Source organism: Porites lutea, chromosome 4 (genome assembly GCF_958299795.1).
Source record: "Porites lutea chromosome 4, jaPorLute2.1, whole genome shotgun sequence".
NCBI classification, from domain to species: domain Eukaryota; kingdom Metazoa; phylum Cnidaria; class Anthozoa; order Scleractinia; family Poritidae; genus Porites; species Porites lutea.
In genome coordinates, this window is record NC_133204.1 from 48650672 (window position 1) to 48670671 (window position 20000).

A 20000-nucleotide genomic window follows, 5' to 3' on the forward strand; every position below is an offset into this window, starting at 1 on the left:
TGTTCAGAAGTGATCTTAAGTGACTATTACAGATTTTGACGACACTATTCATACAAAACTGGGTGGGGGGGGGGGGGGCAAACCTATTTTCGTGATGCTCTGATTGACTATTTTTAGTGTCCATGAATTGTGAATCGTGATTGAGGTGCACTCCGTGAAACCTAAACTGCCACAATCTTCGATTGTTTACAAGTACATAGAAGATCAATAATTATTATTGAAAACAAATAAATCATTAATTTGGCCAAACGACCTTAACTAGCATCTGGTGGCTTGATTTAACTTCATTTTTGCATTTTTTGATGAACTTGATTGAATTCTCCTTGAAAATCTCTAAATGGGCAACACAAAGGCACAATTTTCCAAGTCACTCATCTCAGACCCTTCATGTATAGCTACTAAATTTAATAATTTCTTTGCTAATGCGCTAGTCAATTGCATCCCCGAACCCCCAAACCCCCACCCATAGTGGGGATTTTAAGGAGCAATTATGGGACAAATACATTGATATTACATTTATTTCTTGCACTAGCTCCTGGGAAATTACCAAAAATTTACAGCTACACACATCTATCCCCAGGGTGGGGAGTCAGTTGACCATGATCGATGTCGTCAAGCTTTCATGAAGGCTGTGACCTGGCTAACTTTCAAAGCAAACTAGCAGAGTTTGAAAGGTAATTCAGCCACTCCCTCATGAAAAATTAACAATTTGGATAGGATAAATTTGTCTTATTCAAAAGTATTCTGAATTTTAGCATAATTATGGCTAAAATTGGCGAGAAGACGTGGATCGCGGAGATCCGTCCAGCTGTACTGCTCAAGCTCCTCAATAGTTCGCCCCATGATCCTTTGCCAACTGCTACCCAAACTTCTCTGGGCTATGCTTTTTATGATATGGCTGTTTCAGTCCTAGCATTACTACATGATGGAAGAAATTTAAATAAAATACAAACACACGTACCCATGAGCACAAAGTTTCTCTATTTCTGTTATGTGTTTGTCCAAAAAGGCATTTGAAGCTGGCAAAATCAACAAATTTGATTTTGAACATTTAATACAATACGCATAAAGCTAACTTTTTGAACCTATGATTTGTAGACCATTACATGAATCTCTGTCATACATTGATGAACTCATTTTGGTTAGTATCTGAAAGTTTTTCAGTTCATATATGGCTTTTTTTTTGTTTTTGTGTGGAGGAGAGATATGATGCATAACTCAATTCAAATATTTGATCAGTTAAGGTGAGTCACTTGTTAAACTTGAATAGCGGTTTGTTGACAGACAGCTTATTAGTTAGGGGTTATTGTCATGTGAATCTGTCCCTAGGGCCTGGGGTAAATCCTTCAAATTACAAAGGTACAGCAGTGCTGTAAATTTTCCCACTATTCCCCGGGGCATTTGGGGGTCATGGTTGCAATTGACTAGTGCATAACATAGTAAGTAACTTTAAAAAAAGTTAAGACTGCACATTTTGAGTACAAAATTTATTTAGCCCATGCATAAATTGATGAAGGGCTATAGAATTTATACCCCTTAAGTTTATAGTTTAATCTAATCTCTTGTCACCAATTTTGTTTACCTTGTGGGACTGTACTAGACGTATTTCCTTGTTTTGTATGGTTTATAGGAATATATTATAAAATCAAGTGTTTGTAGATTTAGTAGTCATAATTAGTATTTGATAATTACTCGTTAGATTAATCAAGTTTAAACTTAACAAGACCCTATGGGAGTGTTTATTTAGGCGTAGTTGTAGTAATTAAGTGTATGTGAAGTTTGTTATGTGTATGAGGGATATGTGGGTAGTGCAGTGGTATTGTATATTTGAGGGGTTAGTTGAGATGAGTGGCGTTAGTAGGCGTGGAATTATATTGGAAGTTGATTGCTAAGATAATGGGTGTAGTTTGTGAGGTAGTTGCTGGGTTTCTACATGGGGTTGTTTTTATTGGATGTTGGTAATAGAGTCAAAATCTGTTAATAGTTGCACTGAGGTGCTGATAGAAAATGTCTGTATTAAGTGACATGTTTTACAAACATACTGTTTTCCATCAAATGAAGACTGCACACTTAACAAATTTTGACGCGAATCTTTACTTTTGCCAAAAATGTGCACTGATCTCTTGTAAAGTTATCGATTACAAACACAACATGCTGTATTTATTCGAATAAGTGCCCAACCTCGAATAAACGCCCATCCTAAAGGCAGAAAAAGTTAATAAGCACCCACCCAAGAATAAGCGCCCACCCCCTCCCCCTTCCACTCAAACTCAAATAAGCGCCCACAACCAAAACCTACCCCCCTTCGCCCTCCCACCAAACAAAAATGAATAAGTACTAATTAGAGACTTCCCCAAAGACGGAATTTTCTTCAGCGTATTTTACAGAAACTTGCTTTGTTACATCTTCGCATTTTGTTATTAACTTTTTTTGATTTGTTACAAAATAAACATACTACACTTGCTGAAAATAGTGGAAATTTAATAAGCGCCCAGCCTCGAATAAGTGCCCACCTCGAATAAGCACCCACTCTCAAGGTCCAAAAATTTAATATGCGCCCAGGGCGGTTAATCGAATAAATACGGTATATGAAAAAGACCTTTTCTTATTTTATTTTTATACTGTTCAATGCAAAAATCTATACCCTGATCTGTCTATTTTCTTTTCTCCTTGTAACTAAATGTTTCTTTTTAAGATCCATCTCACAATATTCAAATGAACTATACCTGTGTTTCCTCACAATCTTTTTCCTTTCACTGCTTTCAATTTTACATGAGCATAATGTATTTCATGTTGTAGTCTTTGACAATTTAACTTACTCTAATTTTACAAATTTCTTCAACTAATGACTGTATGCTTTTGATACTTTTAACAAGTCTTTCACCTAACTGTCATCATATCCCACAAGAAAAGATAAATCCTTTACTCTACTTCTTTGCTGAACTTCACACCTTATACAGTATGTTCCAATCCACGACGAAAATCCTGTCACTTCATTACAATGTTTTGAAATGCACATCTTCAACACAGATTTGCTCTTAGCCAAATTGCAACTTAGGACATCATTGCTTACATTGCAAAAAGTAAGGTTGATCTCAGTTCCACTGATACTCTCATTTCAGGAAGATCAACTGGCATAATATATCTTTTCACACCCATCACAGTGTACGTACAGTGTATTCCCATTACTAGCAAGGGTAGATAAAGTTCCTGAGGTCCAGTATCCTTATGGATTAATAACAGAGAGAAACACATTGCATAAACTACTATAGCACAGCACTGTTTACAAGAACATTGGTATAAACTACTAACATTTGATATACTACAGTATTCAACACTACTTGAACAAAGATCAACTTCAAAAGTTGACAATATGAATGCCTTTAAGCTCATATATATCCTCATTCCTACATGTTTATGGACTCTGAAAATAATTATTTCACTACCGGTAATTTATGCATGGATGTTATTTCCAACAAATTATACACATAAACCTTAACTATGACTGTTACCATACATATCTCTAGCATGAGAATCAACACCAATAATTCCCACAGTTAAAATGAATGAGTTGTAGTTCAGAGCCAAGAGTGTTTCAAGTGGCACACAGTAGTGATACCCCTTAATTCTGGCATCACTGTGCATGTTACAAGTATAACTTTCACTGTATTCAAGCTGGAAAAATCGCTCAAACACTGTAACCATTTCTGGCAATTCTGTTAACATTAACAGAGATTGTCTTGCAAGTAATGACAGACTAGAACATAATAAAGGTTACCAACAGTCATTAACTGAATCATATCATCAACTGAAGTAATCCTTCTTATCTTACTATAAATTAAAGCGCAAAAACTCATTGCAACACATTGTTGTCCCACATTTTCCCCAAATACAACGTTTCCTTGAAAGTATGGAACATGAATAGTTTTTGTAGCATCTACATAAACTGAAGGTCCTGGATTCTTCTCAATATCAGTAGAAAGCTTAAATTGGCCAAAATTAACCTGGTGAATCAAACTCTTGTAAGCACTATAAAATGGATAGTTGCATGTACAAAGGGACAAATACTTACTTAAAACCCTATTTTGATACCTCACCCCACCTAACAGATAACACGCAGCTTTTTACAAGGAGTTCTCTGATTGGCTGTTAAAAACAACTGGGATTAAATATGGCGGGTCGCATAGTAGGATTCAGAGAACGCAGATCAGAACCACAGAAGAAAGATTTAGACAATAAAATTAAAAAGGCGAAGAAAAATTCAGCGATTACAAAGAAGGCAGATCATGATCAGAGCTGCAGACGATCTTCGTGTGTACTGGTTAAAGTATAAACCATTTCTATTTTTGACGTAACAATGAATTTTAAGCGACAATGGTGTATTTTTCAGAATTCCCTTCCACACAAGAAGTCTCACTTTCCGTGTTTTCTTTAACAAAGATTTTAATTTCTTCATCAGTAGTCTGCTAGGTGCACAACTGTGTCGTGAAAAATGACTAACCTTATTTAAACCAACTGGATAATTGTAAGTTCTGTTATAAATAAATTTTCCACGACGAGATCTCAATTCAATTTCTTTTATTTTGTCCACAAAACAATTTTCCTTCTGTACAATTGGCTTAATACCTTCTTTTGTCGTCACCTCACTGGCATCAAAACACTCTTGACACAAAACTTGCTGATAATGCAAAATCCCGATGCCGCGCGTCGTACATGTACCGCGTCACAAGATACACAATTACATGAAAAACACAACGCGCAATACAAAAACAAGTACATTAACGGTCACTCTGCTAAACAAAATTGAAAGAATAAGAAGAATATTATGATTGTTACTGCTGTCACAGTAATTCCCAAAGAAGCCTGGGTCCCTTTTGGTTTCAATTGTTGACAATCTTCTCTTCCTTCATCGGGAGAGACTTTTATCACAGGCAGCTCCTTGTGTTTCGCATTGTGAAAATCAAAATCACTATTGTCACACTGATTACCAGCTACACAAATCTTGTGACTCTCAGACTTGATACACATTCTTCTGTTCAAACTCTTATCGATTTTACAAGTACACTCCTGACATTCTGATTTGTTGTCGCATCTGTGAGGTCCATGGTCTTTGAATGTCTTAACAATTTCCTTTGTTTTTCTTTGAGTTCGCGGGCCAGCCCATCATGAAAACACTCAGTCTACTGCGAATAGTGTGTGCATTTGTAAGTTTAACCGTCGATAACGACTTCAACAATACGTTCCTCGAAACACCATCGGCAAATTTTATCCAAACTGCTTCTTACTGCTGCTTTGAAAAATTTCGCAACAAATGATATCATTGGATTACTACCATCCTTGAAGTGCGACAAATTTTGCACGTAGTTTCACAATTCAACCTGTCAGTTTTGGCCAATGAAACGTTGTTGGTTAGTCTCTGTCATGAAATTGACAACTTTTTGGCTCCGTACGAACATGTTTTGATCATGTGCTGTCTAGGGTTGTTTTCAGGTTTTTCGTGGGAGAGTATTCTATTTTTAAAGTTTGCATGTGTCAATATGGTGATGCAAATTCAAGTTCAAATTGACCACTCCAGAAATACCATAATATACCATCATGCTCTTTGTTTGTCACTCCAAAATTTTGCATCAGCATTTTCTTCAGTGACAGTTAAAATGGGAGTGGGAGTTAAAATGGCCCCAAGAGAAACTGAAACAATGTTTATGCAAAATTGGGGGTGACAAACAAAGAGCATTTTGGTATGTTATGGTTACCATATTTTCTGGAGTGGTCAATTGGCGATACTAGAAGGGTTCTTTTTGAGAATCCGCCTGGGAGTGTTGAGGATTTAAAAAAACTACAGTTTGCGTGAGATTCCGTAGACACATTTTATGGATTTTCAGTGTTCCCCCTAGGATTTTGGGAAGGCTAGGGGGTCTTCTGACTCAGATTTTTGATAATGCTTGTACAATAAAAAAAATCAATTTGCTTTGACAAGCTTTTCTCTTTTGTTCCACGCATCTTGGGTTGACTGTCTAAGTTTTCCATTGTGAGTTAGGATACTGCTTGAAATGTGGGCCCTGGAATTTTAGTTCTTACTCTGTGTAAGCTCCCTGAAGGGCCCTTATGTTTGTCGGTCAATTTCAAGATGGTTGCCATTCGGTGAAAAGAGTGCATCACAGGTTTGAACATATTCATCCAATGGTAAATCACTTTTACAATCAGTTTATTATGAGAAAATACACAAGTAAAAACACCACGGACAATGTTTCATCGACGTTATTGAGTGATTTTGTCCCTGAAGTACCTAGTTCTACATGTTAACATAAACATGTAATCGGATAAATCTTTGGTTTTAAGCCAGGCGGCAACGATTTTCCAGTGAATTAAGCCAAGTGGCCCGCCTAGCCTTAAATACCTGGGGAAAACACTGATTTTGGTTTACTTTACGAAAATGATGAAGGAGAATACGTAGTGTCGAATGACGTTTGTATGGCAGACATTTACCTCGCTTTGCTTGTTTACTTGCCTTGTTTACGTTAGCGCATATTGCGTGCCTATTGCACTTTTACGTCAAAACAAGCCGTTTCGATTACTGTGTTTGAGCCATGCTCAAATAATTAAACTTGTTAATAGTTTAATCAAGTCTCCTGTCACCAATTTTGTATACCTTGAGGGACTATACTAGGTGTATTTCGTTTGTATGGTTTATAGGAATATATTATCAAGAGTTTGTAAATTTAGTAGTCATAACAATTAGTTGTTTAAGTATTGTAAATTAGTTGTTAAGTATTGTATTTCAGTCGTGAGTTTTCTGACTGTCTTTTTCTTTCTTTTGATTTAATAGTATTGTAATCATTTTAGTTAAAGCCTTCTTTTATTCATGCAAATTCCTCGCCTTTTTTTGCTGACCTTAGGCCATTTAAGCCCCCAGTTTTGGAAGGAACAACTTTGATATATCACCAAGTATATTATAAAAATCTATTTACATCCACAAATCATACAGTGTCCCAAGTATCGGTATGTAACCCATTGGCATTCAGATCACAAAAAACGTTGAATGTAAATCTTAAGTTTAAAGGATTTATGATCCAGAAGATTCTTACTGACCTGGAGTCCTCTTAGCTGATCTCTTTCGAGTTTTTCGATCGATTTCTCAACTTCTTCTTTCACACGTGTTTGAGCTGCACTGGTCGCCATATTGGAAACAAAAGTTACAAAGGACTGGACCCAAGTGAAGCAAATGGCGGGGTGGGGTATGCAGATCGAGTATGGACCAGCATCCTGAACCAAGATTTAAATCGATTCAAAGCTGACCTTGGGCGTTAGCCCTTGGTCAGAGCGAAACCTTTGGCTATTTTCCTTACTGCGCTTTTCACAAACATGCGAACTCTAAAGTTCAAAAGCCGCCTTCGCAATTGCATTTTTTGCTGCCGTCAATCATAATTACATCAAATCACAGGCGGCCCAGACGTAATATGTGTCACTGAATGAATATATTAATATTCACATGGACAAATTAATGCGATGAGTCGTCGAAACTCCCATGGACAAAAATAGTCCAAAAGTCAAAATATAACAAAACAAAGCTAAGATACCTTCAACTGAACGTATCCTTGTCTTTCCTGGCCGGTTAAAGTGGCATTTTGTTGAGTTTTGCAATTGTAGGTACTATCCACTAAAGAAGAATTAAAGGCTGGCTACAAAACAAACAGACCATCTCCACGCGCCTTCACACGAAGCGCTATAAATTCGAGAATAATGGACGAATCCGCTCCAAATAACCATCGGCTAATCTGCAGGTAACGTGTGCTCCTGCCTCTGGCTCGCTTGCTCCACAAAACCCATCGCAACTGCACAATAATTGCTCGCTCATCAACAACCACTGTTGACCTTTATGCTTCGATATGACCGCAAACGACCAGGTTTAATACGCGACGTGAATATTCAACCTTAGCGACCGCGTTCGCGCAACAACGCAGCACTTGCTATGGGAGGGATGGTACTATTGCTTCTAGGTCAATCAATCGGGTAGGCCAGGGCAGCCCTGGTTTTCAAGTTCAAATTCTTCTAACGTTCGCTGTCTCAGCTGCTGTCACATTGTTCGTCCAGCCGCTTGCATAGGTTCTTGACTCTACCAGACTTATTTGCTTAGATTAACAACGTCTTACTCCATAATATGTTGTCCAAACTGGTGAAGGAGGACGAGAATTGTCCGCCCAGGAAAAAGGCAAAATCTGGCCCCGGCTATGCAGCTGAATAGAAGATACAGCTGAAGATATCGTAAAGTAAAATTTATGTGCGCGATATCTTTTATTATTATTATTATTATTATTATTCTCAAAACTCAGGGGCACCCAACGATGATTTCCCCCTAAATGCATTGAAAACACATTTAAGGCTGTCCAGAGTACCTTTGATCTAAAAATGCATTCTAAACAGCTCTTACATAAATTTAGTCAGGAGGGCTAAAAGCGAAGCTAATGATTTATAGTTTGCTCATACTAAATATAAAATATATCGTGTAATGCTAAGCGAAGAAGGCAACGAGACAGGGCCACCCAACGACTGTTTCCTCAAATACTTTGAAAACACTTTTGTAGCTGTTCATAAAGTACTTTTAGCTCTATAGAAATGCATTCTAAGTGGCGCTATAAAATTTGCATCTCAGTGTTCGGCCATTCTAGAGGAACTTGAGTCTTTCGAAATTACGAGGAATTCAGAATTATTTTCCCGAAAATTTTAGATGCAATTTAACGTATTACGAAGGGGGTAATTTTTCAGATACCTTCTTTCATCACATTTTTGAATCCGAAAATTTTAGGATTCCATTTTACTCTCTACGAAAAATAGCCTAACCCGGTGAGTGAAATGTGAAAAATTAAAAGTTGGATGCCCTTGACCAGAACTGTGAAAAACAACAGTAGGTCTAATTGCAGCACACTTTCTTGTACATTTCCTTGTCATTGATTTGCATGACTGCAACGTGAAACGTCCAGAAAACTTCCTGGTTTTCACTTTTTATGGAGAAAATGTGGTACATGTTCTTGTTCACTTTTTCCACTGCCGCTCATTTTTTTTAGCTCTGCTTTAAGATTCGTATCTGTTCGGTGCTCCTAGGGCAAATTGGATCTTTTTAAAAATTACAAGGGCTTCAATATTATTTTCCCGATTGATTGACCTAGAAGCAATAGTACCATCCCTCCCATAGCAAGTGCTGCATTGTTGCGCGAACGCGGTCGCTAAGCTTGAATATTCACGTCGCGTATTAAACCTGGTCGTTTGCGGTCATATCGAAGCGTAAAGGTCAACAGTGGTTGTTGATGAGCGAGCAATTATTGTGCAGTTGCGATGGGTTTTGTGGAGCAAGCGAGCCAGAAGCAGGAGCACACGTTACCTGCAGATTAGCCGATGGTTATTTGGAGCGGATTCGTCGATTATTCTCGAATTTATAGCGCTTCGTGTGAAGGCGCGTGGAGATGGTCTGTTTGTTTTGTAGCCAGCCTTTAATTCTTCTTTAGTAGATGGTACCTACAATTGCAAAACTCAACAAAATGCCACTTTAACCGGCCAGGAAAGACAAGGATACGTTCAGTTGAAGGTATCTTAGCTTTGTTTTGTTATATTTTGACTTTTGGACTATTTTAGTTCATTGGAGTTTCGACGACTTATCGCATTAATTTGTCCATGTGAATATTAATATATTCATTCAGTGCCACATACTGCGTCTGGGTCGCCTGTGATCAAATGAACTGATGAATCCACCCTGGACAGGAATTCATCGGCTCACTTGATCTACCATGATCCGAGTGCTTCCTTCTTCAGGGTCTGGGGTCTTACATCAGACAATGATGAGGTTAAACTAAGACGTTACAATTTGAGGATCTTGTTTACTGTGGGTAATGTCGACCGAGATATCGGTCGACATAGCGGTCGATATAGCGGTCGACAGTCGGTCGATAGTCGGTCGACAGTCGGCCGACAGTCGGTCGATAGTCGGTCGACAGTCGGTCGACAGTCGGTCGATAGTCGGTCGATAGTCGGTCGATAGTCGGTCGATGGTCGGTCGATAGTCGGTCGATAGTTGGTCGATAGTCGGTCGATAGTCGGTCGATAGTCGGTCGATAGTGAGATAGACTATCGGCCGAGTATCGGTCGATATTTCGACGACGCACCTCGACTTGCTATCGGTCATATGTCGGTGATATATCGGTCAACTGTCGGTGGTATATGGGTGAACTGTCGGTGGTATATCGGTCAACTGTCGGTGGTATATCGGTTAACTGTCGTTCGAATATCAGTCGTGTGTTAATTTATTAGGTGAGTCCAATGGCTTTTTTTTTTAAAGCAAAGACGTCATTAATTACTGTTATCGTGCGATGGGGGAACATGTGGCAGTGCGAGGTGCGATTACTCTATGAAGCGAACCGAAACATTATTTTAAAAAACAGTTCGGTCCAAGCTAGAAAATGCTTTCTAATTTCTTGTTTTCCAAGCAAAAAAGTGTAGGAAATGCTAAGTGTCGACCGACCATCGACGGAGTGTCGACCAATTACTGACCGATACATCGGTCAAGTATCGACCAACTATCGACCAACTATCGGCGAAGTGTCGGCGAAATGTCGGTGAAATGTCGGCGAAGTGTCGGCGAAAAGTCGGCGAAGTGTTGGTGAGCGAAAAGCTATATCGGCCGAGACACATCTAGAACGACTATCGACCGTGTCTCGACCGAGTGTCGACCGACTATCGACCGACTATCGACCGCTATATCAACCGACTGTCGACCGAGTGTCGACCGAGTGTCGACCGAGTATCGACCGAGTGTCGACCGAGTATCGACCGACTGTCGACCGAGTGTCGACCGACTATCGACCGAGAGTTGACCGCTATATCGACCGCTATATCGACCGATATCTCGGTCGACATTACCCACAGTAAACAAGATCCTTTGAGCGTGCAATATGATACTATAATAACACGTGAAGACCCTGAAGAACGAAGGCCGTGCCCTCCGAAAAATTGGTAATTTTTTTCTTTATATTCCCGACTGTAAAATCAGCCTTGCTTATTTTGTTTAATATTTTCACTTATCGCTGATTAGATTTTTCTCATACAAATCATTCTAACTTTCGGCAGCCATTGCAATCGCTACTTTTGAGATATACCGCTAAAAATTTACAGGTTATCAAATTTAATATGCTCTTTCAGCTCGTGCTAACAAAATTTATCAAAAGCAAACTGTTTCCGTGTTTACTGAAAGTTGATCACGTGATGAACTAATGCTGAGCTGTTGAAAAAGGCGGACTTAAAATATTAAATGCCCGACCTGGACTCGATGATTGGCACCCAAAGATTAATGTGGCAGTGCATACAGGACTGATGTGCTTAAAGAGGTATTTAAACCCAGATACAACCAGTTGGAAGTATTTCCTAGACTTTTATGACCCTTTTATCTAAGCCAGGTGGGGGCAAATTCGTAAACCGCTTACATAAAAACCCATAAAACGGCCATAAATCGGCCCGTGGACCACACAGGAGAGATGTAACACACATTTTAAGCAAGGTAAGCTGTTTTTTATTGAAATCTTTTCATTTTCGTAGGTTACAGAAACGATAGGGTTTTTTCCCATACAAATCCTTATATTTTGAATGTTACGCAACAATGCCGATGCTCGCCGATGCTCATATTTCGAGCTAGGGCTACCTGTGCAAGCAGTTGACGATTTAAAATTTTCGCACCAAGGATCTTTCGACCGACCTGCGTGTTTACAGATAAAGAAGATTCCGGGCGAGGGTTCACTACTGTAACTGAGAAGGAATGAAGCAAGAATACCACAAAACACAAAGAGGTCAACTACATGTCTTCATGGAGTACACGAGTTTGGGATGACTGGTTAAAGAACGGAACACCTTACCATGACAGCGACACTTTCGTGGGACCGTAGAATTTTAGAGACGCTGAACATTCAATTTCGGACTCTCGTTCTGGCTGAGGAAATCGATGAACCAACAACTAAGAAAATCCGTGAATACGGCGCAAAAGAAACTCAGCTCGGCTTAATTTTAGTAATTATAGTGTCGTGTTTAAAATTTCCAATAAACATTTGTAAATTTGTTTTTTTGTGAAAAGCTATTAAAATTCGAGGGGATTATGTGTTAATATGCAAGGGGGATAAGTGCTCGCATATTAATACATAATCCCCTCGCATTTTAATTAGCTGTTCATTAGCCCCGCTCTTCCCTTCAAATAATGAAAGCCGCACCAAGTTTTTCAGACAGTTGATTCGGGGGTTATGTAATATATTCCCATCGAAAAGAACAAAGGAATCCGAGCTTATGTAAAAATAAGAAACCATAGCAACGGTGATATTTTCACATGTGAAGATAACATGTTATTTTCACACGTCAAGATACCAAGTTTTCGCGCGAAAGCTCACCTGGTATTTCATTGGTGTTTATATAATAAAATAATTTAGATTGGATCTTATCTGTAGGAGGGAGGGGGAGAGGTTCGAGGGGTTCGAACGAAACCCCCTTTGCAGGTCAATGAAGGAGCATTTTCATCGTGCGAGTGCGAGCGTTCAATCAGCACAATGAGAAGGCTAAACAATTACATGAGATGTACCATGAGTGAGAGTAAGTTCTCCTCACTGGTTATCATGCATATCAATTACGATATGCCTATCCAGACGGGATCCAGAGTCTCGACGAAGTTGTCAATTTATTTGAAGGCCTCCTCCCTACGATGATGCAAAGTTTGCTTTACAAAACGGAATAGTTCCGTTGTGAGCTGATAATTAAGTAGCCCATTTTGTGGCCCCAGTATAAACTAGAGGCCTGGTATTATATGTAGTCAAAATAATCCCACCATTGAAGATATTTCCTTAACAGGCGCTCCGGATTTGACAGTTGGAGTCTCGAAAAACGAAAGGCGGGGAATACGATTTTGGGGGACCTAGGTGATATAATATAATAATAATAATAATAATAATAATAATAATAATAATAACAACAACAACAACAACAACAATAATAATAATAATAATAATAATAATCACAGGAGGCCAGACATTGTAATTCAGAAAAAGAAGGCAAAGGAAACAATCATTGTGGACATAGTTGTTCCCGGAGATAGTAATATTCTGCAAAGAAACTGAAAGTGTGAAAAGTACAAAGACCTGGCAAGAGAGATTCAAAGGATCTGGAAATCAAGGACAAAGTGGTGCCAGTGGTTGTAGGTGCATTGGGTTCAGTGTCAAAGAAGCTGGCAGGCCACTTGGAGCAACTAGGAATTAAAAACCGAACAAGAACGATGCAAAAGTCGGCACTCCTCGGATCGGTACATATCCTCAGAAAGGTGCTGGAGGTCTGAGGTCTCGGGATGAGACTTGACTGGATATTTCTCCCCAGGGAAAATCCCTGTGCTAAATTTTACATAATAATAATAATAATAATAATAATAATAATAATAATAATAATAATAATAATAATAATAATAATAATAATAATATAATTCATTTATATAGCGCTATTAATACTAATTATTCATAGCGCTTTACAATTTTAAACCTTATACTAACTATAAAATAGTTTTTACAATTTCATCCTACTATTCTAATTTCTACAATTATATATAATTAAAAAATAATTACTGATTACATCTTACACACTACAAAAAAATAGAAAACAAAAGAAAATACATAATAGTATGCAAAATAATAAAGCAAATGCCCATCTAAAGATAGGCTATTTTAAAAAGCATTGTCTTCAGTCCTGATTTAAATGCTTGTATATTTGACGACATGCGCAACTGAAAAGGCAGTTCATTCCATAGCTTAGGAGCGCATACATTAAATGCTCTATCGCCATAGGTAACAGTTCTGGATTGAAGTCTGTCTATTTGGTATTTTGGAAGTTCAATAAGTAAAGCATTACAATAGTCCAGCTTTGATGAAACAAATGCATAGACTAACGTCTCAGTAGAATTTTCATCTAGTTATTTTCTGATCTTGCTAATATTTCTAAGATGGTAATGAGATGATTTGCATAATTTGCTTACATGTTCCCCGAAAGATAGAATTTGATCAAATAAAACACCTAGATTGCGTACAGTATTGCTGTACTCTATACACTCACTACCAATCTGAACATTGCTGAGACAGGGTCTTGGACGGAATTTAGAGCTCAAAACAATAAGTTCTGTTTTATCATCATTCAACTTTAACTTGCTTGAAATCATCCACCTGTCAATTTCCTCTATGCAGTGTTCTACTTTTGATTTAGCCAAGCACGCATCATCAGCGGAGTCAGTTTTAAAGGTGATATAGAGCTGAGTATCATCAGCGTAGAAGTGGTACTGCAAATCATGAGACTTGATGATGTCAGCTACTGGAGAAGTTTCTAACACGTACAATAGTGGGCCCAGTACTGAGCCCTGGGGTACACCAGAATCCAGGGACCGAAAGGGAAGACTTGTAGCCCTCAACTTGTACGTAGTACTTGCGAGATGCTAAGTGATATGTGTTTCATACATATTGACGTTTGACAATGCTTTCAGTACAAAGACAGCGGAGCCCGGGAACTGCATGCGGGGCGTAAGCTTTTGCTCCGAGACACCTTGCAGCACAGTAAGTCTAGTTTTGTAAAACGTTTCGTGTACTTAGCCGGTATGTATCACTGTGTATGAATGTTCCAAGTCAAACTGAAATATTGTTGTTATGACTAAAAATACCTGTTATTTTAGAGTTGATCGAGTTTGAAATATTTAAGTGGAGACTACTGAAAATAGCATTTCCAGGTTTCTAGATTTCAACATTTTCTGGGGGAGCAATTTGCCCCAAGAAACCCTTAGAGGTTCGCGCCTTTGGCGCTCGCAGTATTTCCCGCTGTTAAGAAATATTCGCATACGAACACCCCTTCTCAAACCCCAGCTAAGGGCCTGATTAATCAATTCCTGTGGAATAGCAGATTCATCTGTATTGATTCTTGTTCAGTTTATAACCATAAATTAATTGATGCTGGATTCATAGGCGATGAGCGAGGAGAAATGTCTGCCGTTCGCAGGCTGGATTCATAAATATTAGGGACCTCACCTTTCGACTCAAATGGAAATTTCAAGGGACTTAGCTTTCCATGGCATTTACACCTCTCGCTAATTGATCATTTTTTACTTAATAGTCTCGTTGACGCCATCCCAGAGGAATGGAGCAACAGTGTAATTAAGGCAAATGAAACCTTGACCTAATTCAGGTGGTGCTTGCTTTTTGCTTAGTATTCAGTGTTAGTGTATCTGGTAGTATAGTGTTTGTTCATTCTAGTTAGCGTTTGACTAGCGCTGTGTTATGTTTAGCGTAGAATTGATGTTTCGTGTAGTGTATACGTAGTGATAGCCGTTGCATTAATGCTTCGTTTCTTTTCTGTTATTACATGTTATGTTATGGATTTTTTTTTTGCAATTGTTGTAAAAAAACTTTAATAATAATAAAAAAACCTGGCAACAGGTTAAAAACAACAACAAAAACAACAAAAAATTGGTCTGAGTGGTCTCGGATCACTGACCCTGATCTGGATCATCCCAAAGGAACGCACCCATAATGATCCGCAAATTGCTTTCCCTTTTTTCTGGAAAAAAAGACATAAATCAGCATTTACGCTGGCGAATAGGGATCAATAGGGCACTAGCAGCTATGGAACAAAAGAAAGTTTTCCCATTTTTAGTCAGTGAAGGAGCCAGTTCCTCAGCTATGATTTTAAAATCCTCAGGGTTGCATACACCATCATATCCAGTTGCTTTATCAGTACTAAGATTTTCAAGGGCATCCTTCACTTCATGATGGTTTACTGGTCTGGAACAAAAGGGATCATTTGATTCCTCCATACAGGTAGAGATGAGATGGAGACTGCTATGCTCAATAAAATCCTCTTCAGATAAACCCTCTGCCTGCTCACCTCCTATTCCCTTGGCCATGGATGTGTATGACCATATTTTGTGTATTATTATATTTATATAATGGCATTTTTTATGTATAAATAGATGTTAGTTCTTAAGTAGTTAAAGTTTCCTTTTTTTGTTTTATTTAGGTTTTAGTAGTTTTTTTTTCTACACGTGCACGTTCGTACGAGTTTTTGTTAACTCTTAGGCGTTACGTGTATAAATAAACTACTTACTTAGTTACTTTCTTACTTACAGTAAGTGGGGAAATTTGTTCGTTATATCGAGGGTTCGTTATATCGAAGACCTTGATTTAACGACTTTTCGAAAAAACAACCAACATGTTCAAAATGTTCGTTATCTCGAGGTATACGGGTAGTTAATAATTAATTCACAAAATCCAGCATTCCCGGATCTAAACGATGTCTCAGTACCGAGCTGTTATATAGCTACGGCTCTAGAAACTCAAGAACAGGCAAACAAAACTGCTTAAAACCACTGTACGCATAAATTTTATCCTTGTTGGTCTGTTTGGCAATCATCTTTCGTTTACCGAGGACTTCGTTTATAGAGGTTCGTTAAATGATCGTAAATCAAGGTTTCATTTTGCTTACTAGGATTTTCAACACTAGCATTGAACAAGGGACATGGTTATCTGATTGGAAGAGAGGGGAATGGGTACCAGTTTATAAGAGTAATAACAGAGAAGAAGTAAAGAATTACCGACCAATTACAACTCTATAGCTTGAGTCTTAGGTTTATTAACTAAGAGTAAATTTCGTTTGAACCATGTAGACAGCGCGGACAAGTTATATTGACCATGAACTGTAGAACTAAAGACGAAGCCGTGATCAGAATTGTATCCGGTGGTGTCATCGGCATATAGTCTTCAACATATAGTCTTGCCATGTTCGAGACACTGTAGTTCACATCGTTTATGTATATGTTAAATAATAATGAACCAAGCAGAGGTCTCTGGGGAACACCTGCTTTGACACATTTAAATTCAGAACAAGTACCCTCAATCTTTACCCTTTGGCGATTCCCTTCAAATACTCACGAATTAGGTTGGTAACAGTAGTTGAAAAACCGTAGGCTTTTAGTTTAGCCAACAAGAGGTTGTGATTGACACTATCAAATGCTTTGCTGAGGTCCACTGCAACAACAGCAACAGAATCTTTAGCACCCAGGCTAACACGCCAGTCCTCTGTCATCTTTAAGAAAGCAGGAGAACAGGAATCAGTGAGGAATAACCCTTTAGAAACCCAGAGAGCTTTTGAGAAAGCAAAGGAGCTATTGCAGCATACATTTGATCAAAAATAGTCTTCTCAAAGACTTTTGAAAACGAAGTCAGATGGAAACGGGGCGATAATTGGATTTTTCAGATTTGCTGCCCTTTTTGTCCCCAGGGATGATATTACTGCTCTTCCACTCAGTGGGTATTGACTGAGTCGTGATGAAATAATTGATGAGATGAGTTACTTCATCTGTAATGCCCGGCGTAGATAGGCGTAGTAGGCGTGAGGAGATGTTGTCCCGCATACCAACCGACTTGCTGGGATCTACAATCATGGACCAAAGTCTTGAGACACTTTTGCATTTCTAGTGCGTTTTCCAATTTGAACTGACAGGCCCAAACCCTCCCCTCTCCCCACAAACAAAGTTGGACGCGTGTATCCACATTTTTTTTTTCCGATTTTCAACTTTGTATAGGGTGGGGGGAGGGAGAACTGCAAGAAAATTTCGAAAAGGATGCACTGTTTAATGACGGAACCCAGAAATGACAGAAAAATAAAAGAATATTGCATAAATATTACATAACTGAAGGACTTTTGTCCATGATTATCTGAACCCTGGTTTTAGGTAAAAAAAGTCTGTTTTCTCCATTTTTCCTATGCCCTTTAGGCATATGGGAGACAAGTAGGTGATCACATGCAATAACAATGGCCTTTGAAACTTTTTTCTCAACATAGCAAGTTTTTCTCTCTCCCCGCCGCGTGTCACCTTTTCTCGCGTGGGGTAATTTTCACGCGCGCTCGCGTTTCGCTCGCTTTACTATCCCTAAGGGAAAATGGGGGACTACTCGTACTATAGATGAAACACAGCTAAGTATATTTCAATTAAATATTGATTGCATTTGAAATAACATGCTACAAAAAGGCCATTCCGTAAAGTGAATGCAACAGTACACACTTGATTCAGTAAGGAAAAACTATCTTGTTATTTTTTCTCTCCATTTCAAAGTGAGCAATGTGACTAGAAAGCTGAAAATTGCGTTTTCGCTGTTAATAAAAGCGTCAAAGGATGTAGCTACAGATACATTTTCTTTCACCATCCCTCATGTTAAGATTCTATAGAAAAAGCACACATTATTAAGGTTTTAGAGTGAGCACTGTTGGTGAGTACTGTCGAGCTATGCAAATCAGTTCAAAGTAAACTAACTTTGTTGTTTAATTAATTCGTGACAAATCAGGATCACGCAACGTTATTTTTGTTTGCAAATAAAGACATATGAATATTAGCAACCCTTTCAAAAAAATTGATCCGGTACAATTCTCATGAAGCGAAAAACCGTTTTGTCTTAAACCAGGCGTATTATGAAAAAACCGCTTTTTTTACATTACAATTACAGAGTGTTTCAAAAGTTCGTTCCGATTGTAAATTGTATTTTGAGCAAAGCATTTAATACTTCTTTAGGCAAATGTAAACTGATTCAAGTAACAAATTTATCTATTAAAATAACCGTTCAAAGCAATTTCAAACTAAAATTTGAAGAAATTATATATTTTTTTAAGTTTTGCCCCAACTGTACACGTACGCGAGGATTTCCCGCCATACGTTTCCTGCCCATTTTGTAGGTTTTCGATTTTGGTATTTTTATCGTTTTCTTTTATTTTCGCTACTCCTTCATGAAAATGAAGGCCTACAATGTTTGTGCTAGAGCTTAGGCATCTATTTTTATGGTCTTCTGGCCATTCAGTCAAAACAAAAATTGCCAAATTGTCGAAGAAGTCTGAACAATGACCGAACGAGTGGTCAAATGAAGACAATGTTAGAATGTTAGAAGACAAACTAAGGAGTGGATGGCCATTTTTTCACAAAATTTGTGAGAAACATTATCGAAAAGGGTGTGAGTAAATGTGTAATAATTTCACAAACAGAAAGGTAAAATAATTTTAATGTCACATTATCGATCAAAGTTTCGAGCACAACGGTATGAGGATAAATTACCAAAAAAGGTTGAAAAGCCTTGAAGAGAAAAAGGCGGTGCACACTTCACGCAAGCATGGTGTCAGAAGGATTTGCCAACTTTATACCGAAGGAAGACCGGCCGGCAAACTCACGTGATGTGAACCCCCTAGAGACCATCTGAATTATCGTAGACGGGACAAGATACAAAGATCCAGCCCCTTAAACACTGGACAAGCTAATACAGTGACTACACTTCGCCTGGAAAAATGTGACTTTGGACACGCTTTGGGAGCTCGTACATCCTATACCTCACCGAAAAGTCAGACAAATACATACAGGAAGACATTCTGGTTACTAATATTTTAGATATTCAATGTTCAATGAACTATGAATAACATACAAAGTTTTAGAAAAGGTATTTTTTAATAATTAGTGAAATTTAAGCGAATAAAAAATCGAAACGAACTTTTGAAACACCCTGTGCATTAGGGATATGTGGGCAGTGGGGGTGGGGCAAAAGTAAAAAAAAAAATTTCCCCAGGAAATCATTAATAAAAACAATATATTCCTATGGATTTGGCCAAAAAAAAAAATATGCCCAAGGCGGATCTGTGCAGGTAAGACTATTACAGATCAACTATAAAGTGAATGACAAGTCCAGATTGGAAATAAAACGTGTTTCTTTTCAATTTCAATATGACTCATGAGTAAATATTATTAAGACCTACCTTGATTGATACAGTTGTAGGCCGGACACCGAAATTGAAGAGTTCAACATTTTACATGTATTATTCACAAATCTTTACTGACCGAACAACTAGGAACTTTTTGGAATAAAAGTTATCCTGTGTATTAATACACATTCACAAACCTCTTTGCATGGAGTGAAGATATGTGC

At 38.2% G+C, this 20000-nt stretch overlaps 1 protein-coding gene across 1 annotated transcript in view; it reads right to left on the bottom strand.

The window, feature by feature from the left end:
- LOC140933917 (protein FAM136A-like) overlaps positions 1–7191 on the bottom strand; it is a 9750-nt gene extending 2559 nt beyond the window's left edge. Inside the window, exon 1 of the mRNA XM_073383589.1 lies at positions 7090–7191. Coding sequence (XP_073239690.1) covers positions 7090–7179 — 90 coding nt within the window. The 5' untranslated portion in view covers positions 7180–7191. The remainder of the gene's footprint in view (positions 1–7089) is intronic.
- Between the last annotated feature and the right edge of the window lie 12809 nt (positions 7192–20000).